The following is a 9,553-nucleotide window of genomic DNA, read 5'->3' on the forward strand; positions in this document are numbered from 1 at the left end:
GGGGTGGGCTTACCTAGGTCATGATCCATCCTTTGACTTAAAAACTAAACATATATAATTTTAAATAAAAATATATATTAATTATGTTAAAAATTATATTTGTTTAATTGATATTTTTTAATTTAAGTAATAATTTTAAAATCTTTACTAATAATTTCTTTTTTTATTAAAAAAGGCTATTAAGCATACAATTTAAAAAATTATATATATATAAACTCAAAATTATTTGAAAAATTTAACAACAATTTATATATTTAATCATTAAATTATTTAAAAGAATTAAATTGGTTGATAAATTTAACTACAATTCAGTAACACCAAGGAAAGTGTTCTTCTAAGCCTGCTTTGCACGTCTTTACGTTCAAATATTTAGAGAAAAAAAGCAGGAAGGATGTATGGATAAATATATGCGTTTTCTATAAATGGTTAGCCTTTGAAAAATTACCTTAAAGAGGTTATTTGTGCTACAGCATAAAGTTAGTTTTCAAATGAGTTGGATTCTACTTAAAATAAATCCTAAATCTCAATTGATTCAATGTTACTGTTGTATGAAGTCGTATTATTCAGATCTGAAATTGATTCAATTTTTGCAATGATTCAAGAATCTGACACTTTTTTGTCTTTACATTTAATTTAATGATTATATTCTGTTAACTTTATCAAATAATTTCATATATTATTAATAAAAATATATTGAGTTAAAAAAATATATACATGAGATTATTAAAAGATATTAAAATTATTACTTTTTTTAACTCTCTTTTTTATTCTGTCATTTATTACAATATCTATCCAAAATGCTGCATTTTATAACCGAGTAGTGGGTCTAGCTTAGTGGTGGTGGAGTTGATATAAAACTTCTTCTATTATTAATTTTCTATCCAATACGTTGGTGATACGTATCACCATTTAATTGGCTGGAGAATAAAATAATTAAATTAAAAAACCCTCACCGTCCACTTTTGTTGTGACGTGTGTCACAATCCGATTAAAATATTAAATATATTAAATTAAGTTAAGATTAAGATCAAATTAATAAAATATATAAATATTGAGGATTAAAGGTAGAATTTCGTCAATTTTGTTATATATCACCGATGGTAAAAATAAAAAAGCTAAATAATTAGGTGATCAATGATATAATTTTTCCATTTTTTATAGTCAACAAAATTGTGCAATTTTTTAATAATTCTAATTAATTTTTTAATAATTCTAATAGATTAATTAGATAGTAATATATATTATTTTATTTTATTGATTATTATCTAATTGATGTAATAAAATTATTAAAAATAATATTTTTGTGACGATAAAATAGAAAATGATATGAATTTTTTTAAAAAATTATCATGTCAATATCAACATCAAGTTTTTAACAATGGATGAGTAAAATAAAGAATAAAATTAATGATACTTTTATTTAAAAATTATTTATAATTAAAATAAAAAAGAACTAGTTTAATGACTATTAATAAAATTTATCTGGGTAAAGTAACGAATGTTCCCCAACTATAAGATATTACTTTATTAAGTCTCTTGATTATTAAAAATTAAAAAATGGCTCTCCAACTATAGAATGTTGCTTTTTAAATCCCTCGACTATCAAAAGTTACAAAATGGTCATTCAACTATTCATTATGTTATAAACTCGTTTTTTTTTTGTTAAAAATTAATAATATTCTGAGTTGACCGTTAACTTGCTGACTGTGATATGATAAAATTTAATCTCAGAATCTCAAACTACTATAACATCTCAATTATCATGCTAACTTCCAACTTAGACAATCGCCAATTTTTAACGAAAAATGACGAGTTTGAAATATAATGAATAGTCAGATGACCATTTTATAACTTTCGATAGTCGAGAGACTCAACAAAAGAGCACTCTATAGTCAAATGACCATTTTAAAATTTTTATTAGTAAAGAGACTTAATAAAAATATACAATTTGTATACTTTATTCAATTTATTTTATTTTATTGTTTTATTTAGTCCATTCGTTATGGAAATATATTTTCTCTTTCGCTCACTATATTTTTACGTATAAAAATGATCGAATTCTTATATTTAGAGGATCGACCCTGTTTTAGTTTGTTAAACACGATGGGATTATATAATATTAAAAAAGTAATTAAAATAACACATAAACACAATAATTTTAGATAAACCATTAACGCATAAAAATGTCCATGCCTTTAAATACAACAGCATGAAAAATATGTATGATAATTAGAGTAGACTCCACTCGAGATAAAAAATTGAGTTATTTGAATTAACGAATTTTATTTTATAAATTAAAATTTATTTAAAATATATTCAAGTTGAGTTGAGTCATTTGAATTTATATTTAAATTTAATTGAAAATATTTATTATGTTATGGTACCATTTGGTTCCAATTTAACCGATTTTCTGCATATATCATGTAGAGTTGAGGGATTTGAATCGAATTTAGAAACTAATCTTCTAATTACTAAAAATTTTGAGTTATTTGAGTTCTATTTTATTACTCAACTTGAAATTGATTTTTTTAAGTTATGTCAAGTTAAGTTGTGTCAAATTTTTTAACATTGAATCGAGTAAAAAAAGTTCAATTTTTTCGAGATGAGTCGAGTTTTGCTGACCCCTGCGGCCAGTAACAAATACATAAAAAATTTATTGCATGGGCCAATATAAATATAATAAAAAGATTTATCTAACATAATTCATATATACATTTTTTATTTAAAAATATAATAGCAACTATATATATTTAAATTGAATATAAAATTTTTAATTTTATGATCATATATATATAACTTATTGTTAACTTTATCAAATAGTTTATTTTTTAAATAATTTCATACATCAAAGGCTAGTGGCTTGATTGAAAACAAATTAAATAGTTATGTGGTATGTTTGATAAAATTGAAAGATTTATGGCAAAAGTAAATGTTATAAATAGTTAAATGGTAAACTGAGTAGTTTACTCAACTTTAAATCCAAAATAGGAAAACCCGGAGATCTCTCCCGTTTCTCCAAAATTCCAAATCCGTGAACCCTAAAATACAACAAAATAACTAGGTTTATGGCAAAATTTGATGCCCAAACTCTCATCAGAGACAAAAGGTTCTGGATCGCTTCTTTCCTCATTGCTTGGGCTGCTGCTCTCCAGGTAAAAAAAAATGCGATTCTTGTTGCAAATTTGACCCATTTTCTGGTTTTTCAATCATTTAATTGCATTTGAATTTCTGTGTGTGTTTGTTCTTCTTCTTCTTTTGGAAGGGGCATATGACGTGGATGCAAAGGCAGGACGCTTTCAAGCAAAAATTCGGTACACCAAATCAATCCAATGATGATAAATCAGAAAACATTTCCCAAAGATGAATCAGCTGGTTTGTTTTCTAATGCTGTTTTTTCATTTGATTGTTAGAACAATGTCGGATATTTGTGACCTCATGTTTAGATGATGAGGTTATTAAGTTTCTTCTTCAGTTAGACCTTAAAATGCCCAATATTAATCAGTATGTTTGAAAATTTCAAGGAAGATTGATATTATAAGTTTAATAGATTGTGGCTTCGCAGATTTATGTGATGCTATATAAAGTCTAAACTGTTATAGACAAATTCAATCGAACGCTTCTGGTATTGCGATATCTTTTTCAGATTTCGAATGAGTGTCTAATATCTTTTTCCGAATATTTGAATGGTTAGAAATTTTTAAAAGAAGAAAGTTAACATTAAACATTAAACCTTAATAAGAAGATTGAACATCAGAACACTTTACAATGATTGAAGTTCGGTTTTGATAGCTAATATCTACTTCACATTCTTGGTGAGTTTAGGGTTCATAAAACTTGCTATTTAGTCTAAAAGTATTTATACAGAAAACCCAAATCACGATATTCTTTTCTTGTGATTTTTCCTCTCATCAGACATATTCATCAGTAGGTGTGACTTTGTTGCTTGCTAAATCCAGGACAAAAAGTTCTTGATCTGAAACCTTTGTGATCCCATCAATGGCTGAAATTATTTTCAGATCATTTGGCTCTTTGGTTTCGATGCTAAGACTTGATAGAGGTTGATCCTGGCTTTTACCCCACAAAACCAGATAAAGGCCAATGACAATAACAATGGCTCCAATAACCCTATAGATAAGATCAACACTGTAAGTGCAGGAAGTATGAAACTTTTTCCAGCAGTTTCCTTGTCGGAAACGGAGAAGGGATTATTTACCTTCCTAGGTAGAGTGTTTCTGATAAGATAAATGAGCTCAAAATCGCAACAATCACCGTGCTTAAGGGATTAAAAGCAGTTACGAAAACCGGTCCTCTACTTCTCATTATGGTCCCTTGAATATAATATGCCAATCCAGAGCATAAAATACCCTACAAGCAATCAAAATATTTTTGAATCATCTTGCATGGATATTACTCAAGTATTTTACTGCTGTGCTGTTTATGTTTTTAACTCTTTTCTGCTGTATATATTCATGATGGAGAGTGTTCTTACGCTGTAAACTGCTGCTAAGAGTTTAGAATCGAAATGAATATACCAAACGGTAGGATTGCCGGCATCCATGATTAGGGCAACGATGCTTCCTTGAATGGTGCCGGCCAAACATATTAAAGCTGTTAGGGAAAGCTCAGCTGGGTATGATTTTAGCGTTGTCGCCTACACATCACCGACATTACATTCTTATCAATATGAGGATACAAGTACGGTTGGTTTTTTCCATAGTTAATTGACTAATGGTCAACACATGTTGCTGACATAATATTTTCACATGTGTTTAATTGCTGACATGATATGTAATATGTCACCTATAATAATGATGTGGCACATGCCAATGAAAGTAATGAGCGAGCGTGATAAAAGTCTTACTTGAAGAACGATGAAACTAGCCCAGCAGAAACAACCGACGGTGATCATGATGGCACCTCTTATGGGATGTTGCTGAGTTCCGGCAGTGGAAGAGATTTGATGATGGTTTGAGTTTGTCCATGGCAACTGCAACTTTGGTCCATTCATCAATGACATCAGCATTGCACCCCCAACTGTTACAATAGTTCCTATGATCTTTGCCTGGCTACGACGCTTTTTTATGTTAACCTCCTCAAGCCTGCAAACACATCCATTTTCAATTACAAGTGTTGAGGTTGAGTCACACTTTTCTACTATGCTAATATCATTTATATTTATTCAAATTTGAATTAAAATATATACAAATAAATTCTGATAAAATTTATGCACGGTATTAATGTCATTTTTATATTATCTAAATTTGATTCAATCTGAAATATATATATAGTAATGGATATGGGTTGCATTTCGGTTGATTCGACCTAAAAGTATACATATTTCATCCGAATTCGACTTGATTTGAGGTTAGGATGACTTCATTTGACTCTAAATTTAATCTTCCTTTTGAGATACAATTTGACTGGACTCAAATATACTTTAAAAAATAATATTAATTTTATTTGATAAAATAGGGATTTAATTAAAATAATAATATAGAGAGATATTATTGCAATTAACTTTATATATAATGTATAATTATATTAATTTTTTGGATCAGATCGAGTATTTTTCACCTTAAACTTAAATCTTACTCAATCTGAACTTATCTTCTAAAAAAAATGATTTGATCCAATTCAAACCTGAATTTTAAGAAAAATCAGGCTGATAGAGTTGGATCGAGTCAGAATTCATTGTGTTCGGGTTTCGTGACTATCCATATATATCTCAAATTTTACTTACATGTATGCACACATGTGTATATTTTCGTATAAAATACGTTAAAAATCAGTTTTTTTAACGAAGTTAAAAAAACATATTTTTATTTTATATGGTATAGAAATTATTTATATCTATTTAAAGTATAACTCGACCAAAATATAAACTTTAAATTATACTAAAATTTAGTTAGGTAAAGTATAAAAAATGGTCCCCGACTATTTATTATGTTTCAAACTTATCATTTTCCTTTAAAAAATTGGCGGTTGTCTAAGTTGGATGTTAACATGATGGTTGTGATATGATAGCCATTTGAGATTATGGGATCAAATTTGATTATATCACAGTCAACAGATTACGTTCAATTCAGAATACTGCTAATTTTTAAACGGAAAAATATAAGTTTAGAACCCACTGAATAGTCGAGTGACCATTTTGTAACACTCTACAGTCAAAAGACCATTTCATAACTTTTAATAGTCGAATGACTTAATAAAGCATTATCCTATAGTTGAGGGACCATTTGTGTACTTTACCCAATTTATTTATATATAAATGTAACTTGAAACCATTAGTTGAGATTAAGTTTGAAATTTGTTTTAAAAAAAGGCACATAGGAGCCTTGTCCTCACTTATCTAAGTAGACAATTTCCTTTCAGTCCTCCTCAAAACATAAACATTCAATTTAAATATTTTTAGTTTTTTCTTAAATGGATTTGCTTTATATTTTTTACTCCTAAATTAATAATTTAATTCAGTCCATTTTAAAAAAAAAAATATTTTTCTTAAATCCATTTTTCCATGTAAAAGATATATCCAAATCCTTGAAATAGCAAAGCTATATAGTGTAGAAATGGTTACTTGAAGATCCAGGCGAAGATAAATGCAAAAGCAGGAAGAACATTGCACATTGCAGATGTGAAAGTTGCTGAAGTATACTTCATGCCACCGTAGAATAAGTTCTGATCAAGTACCGGCCTGAAACATTATCAAAATATTATATCTCACGGATCTATATATTTAAAAATATACTCTAAAATCTTCATATTCTTTTTCCCCCTTTTATTAACATATTAAACTAAAATTAATAATATTTTTCTTCAAAATAATGGATATGTAATTGTTCTTATAGAGAACTGCATGTCAGTTGGTGTTGACAAGTAAATAATTGGAATGGTACGTGAAACTTACTCCAATAAGCCTAGTAGCAATATCTTAATAAAGATAGACAATGTCATTTTTGGCCTAATCTTCCTGCAAATTCATTAAGATAAATATAAAATGATAGTAAATATGTTGGATAAATATAAGAGTAAACTATATTTTCAGTAACTAAACTATTACTTTTATTTCTTTTTGGCCCCAAAATTTTATTTTTTCAAAATCGTTCCTAATGTTTACTTTCAGTTTCATTTTGATATCCTTTCGTTAAAAACTTAACAGTGATATTGACGTGTCACCATAAGACAATATAATACCATCAATGGAAAAAATATCAAGTCAATAATTATGTTAATTTTTTAACGATGAGATATCAAATCGAAACCTAAACTAAATGTTAAATATGATTCTTTTTTTAAAAAAAAAACTAAAGTTAAGGTACCAAAATGGAACAAAAATAACATTTTAGGTACTAAATGTCAGAGATTTATATAGCGGTCTGCGACTATAATAACGTCTGTTATATAGCGGTAAAGTGCCATCGGAAACCGTTATCCTATGTCTGCGATAATCGCAATCACTATAATAACGTCCGCTATATTCGAAAATGGCGACAAATCAACCGCAGAACGTTACCCTAGAAATGAAGGAAGGGGGAGCATGAAACCTATCGAGAACAATGGCGAAAGGAGCAATGACGAGAGTGGCAACAGCGTGGCGGTAGACAACTAAAACATGTTCGCTCATGCCTTGGTTTAAAGCAAACATTGTGATCAAAGACATGCCCGCAAACCCCGACTGCAAAAGAATTACCGCTACAAATGGCTTTGTTTGAGCAAGAATTTTGGCCAAATAATCCATTGAAATTTTGTGTGTGCGTGTTTTTTGGCTCTACACAATCTCTCTTTCCCTCTAAAACAATCAATCACTACCTACTTATACACAAATTATTTACCGATTAAAGTAATAATTAAACTTTTGGGTTTCCATAAAAATGAAGTAACTCTCATGGTCAAACATCATTGACCAACGGTCTCCTCTTTTTTATGAAAACATCTCAAACATAAATAATTCGGCATCTTTGAGCACAAAAGTTTATTAGTTTTAGTGGGCTTTGCCTACACGGACCATTATCTAGGAGAAGTAGATGATTTTATGAGAATTCTTTTAAGGGTAAATAACAATCGTAGTCACTTAATTTCTAGGATGTTTTCAATTTAATAACCAAAATTGGAAATTTTTCATCGAAGTCATTGCATTTAAAAAAACTATAATTTTGATCATTCGACATAGGCCTCTAAACGAACTGAACGAACAACTAAATGAACGAAATTTCTTGCTCGTGTTTGTTCACTAAAAAATTTAGCTTGTTCGTGTTCATTAAAATGATAAACGAACACAAATGAATAAACTTAAACTAACACAAACGAACGAACATAAAATTAATTGGGTTTATATTTGAGAAGTTTTTTCTTTTCGAATAATTTTAGGATTTATATTATTTTTTATTGATTTGAGTATTTTTTTTATTTGAGTTAAAAAATAATTTAGTTTAAAAATATTAATGGGTTTAAAGTTAAAATTTATTAAGTCTTAATATTTCAAACGGGTTTGGAGAACATAAACAAACAAACATAAATGAACGAGTTACTGAACGTTCACAAACATAAATGAATGATTCGTGTTTGTTTCTTTAATTAAACGAACATAAAATATTGTTCATATTCGTTCATTTAATGAATAAACGGACATAAACGAACTTCCTCCGAATTATTCACGAACGGTTCGCTGAATGTTCAGTTCGTTTACAGGACTTCTTAGACCGTTAAACAACTAGTGAAAGCTAGCGTGACATGCCGGCATATAATTTTTGTTAATAGATTATTATTAAAAATGAAATAATGACATGTGACACAATTTTATAGATGAAAATTAATGAAAAATTAATTTATAAATAGCTTAAGGGAGATCATACTCTGCACTTATAAAAGATGTGAGCGATGCCCAACCACTCTGCAAAGAAAAGTAATTGTTATTATGACAAAATAAGATATTTAAGTTAAACAGTGTCAGATAAATTAATTTTATTTATTTTTTTATAAATATATTAATTATAATAAATGTAACACCCTAATCTAGTACGACCCAAAGACCAATGGATTAAAATGTTACACGAGACTACTAAAGTGACTAACCTAAAAATTTCTTTTAAAAACTTATTATAAAACATCTGATAAAATTCACCCATAGTAAATAAAAAGAAAAAAAAAACATAGTAATAACTCTATTTAAAAAATATGGGGAGCTCCCAAAACATTCAAAATAATAACAGTACTGATTTTACAAAACATAGTTACGACTGAATACACAATGGTCTATATAATAGTACATGCCCTCTAAGGATAATCCAAGACGTACTTTGATGCCTTGGCTGGACTGGAATGGCTTCTGACGATAATGCTCCGCTACTGGCCACCTAGGAACCTGCACACGGAAACACATTTTATACGTTGAGCTTACAAGCTCAGTGTCACATTAATAATTGTATTGTACTACATGTATTCACTATATGAGCATGCAAGTGGCATAGATATATGAAAATGTGAACTACTGACATGAACTGCTAAGTAGGCATCATGGTGCGACTGAGGCATCAGCATCTCGGAGTCCATGCAC

The 9,553-nt window shown here is 28.6% G+C and overlaps 1 protein-coding gene and 1 long non-coding RNA gene across 2 annotated transcripts; one reads left to right on the plus strand and one right to left on the minus strand.

The window, feature by feature from the left end:
- The first annotated feature begins 3,013 nt into the window (after window positions 1–3,013).
- On the plus strand, window positions 3,014–3,563 carry LOC120205782. Its single transcript, XR_005524053.1, has 2 exons — window positions 3,014–3,152; window positions 3,263–3,563. It is a non-coding gene; the product is annotated as an uncharacterized LOC120205782 (long non-coding RNA).
- A 327-nt stretch (window positions 3,564–3,890) lies between these two features.
- LOC120205789 (WAT1-related protein At2g39510-like) lies at window positions 3,891–7,886 on the minus strand. Its single transcript, XM_039205596.1, has 7 exons — window positions 7,545–7,886; window positions 6,908–6,970; window positions 6,578–6,694; window positions 4,862–5,099; window positions 4,490–4,651; window positions 4,214–4,365; window positions 3,891–4,125 (listed from the first exon to the last, which is right to left on the minus strand). Exons 1-7 carry the CDS (start codon window positions 7,736–7,738, stop codon window positions 3,909–3,911), a joined length of 1,143 nt encoding a protein of 380 aa, XP_039061527.1. The 5' UTR covers window positions 7,739–7,886; the 3' UTR covers window positions 3,891–3,908.
- Between the last annotated feature and the right edge of the window lie 1,667 nt (window positions 7,887–9,553).

The sequence above is a fragment of the Hibiscus syriacus genome, unplaced genomic scaffold (assembly GCF_006381635.1).
Source record: "Hibiscus syriacus cultivar Baekdansim isolate YM2019G1 unplaced genomic scaffold, ASM638163v2 tig00000452_pilon, whole genome shotgun sequence".
NCBI classification, from domain to species: Eukaryota; Viridiplantae; Streptophyta; class Magnoliopsida; order Malvales; family Malvaceae; genus Hibiscus; species Hibiscus syriacus.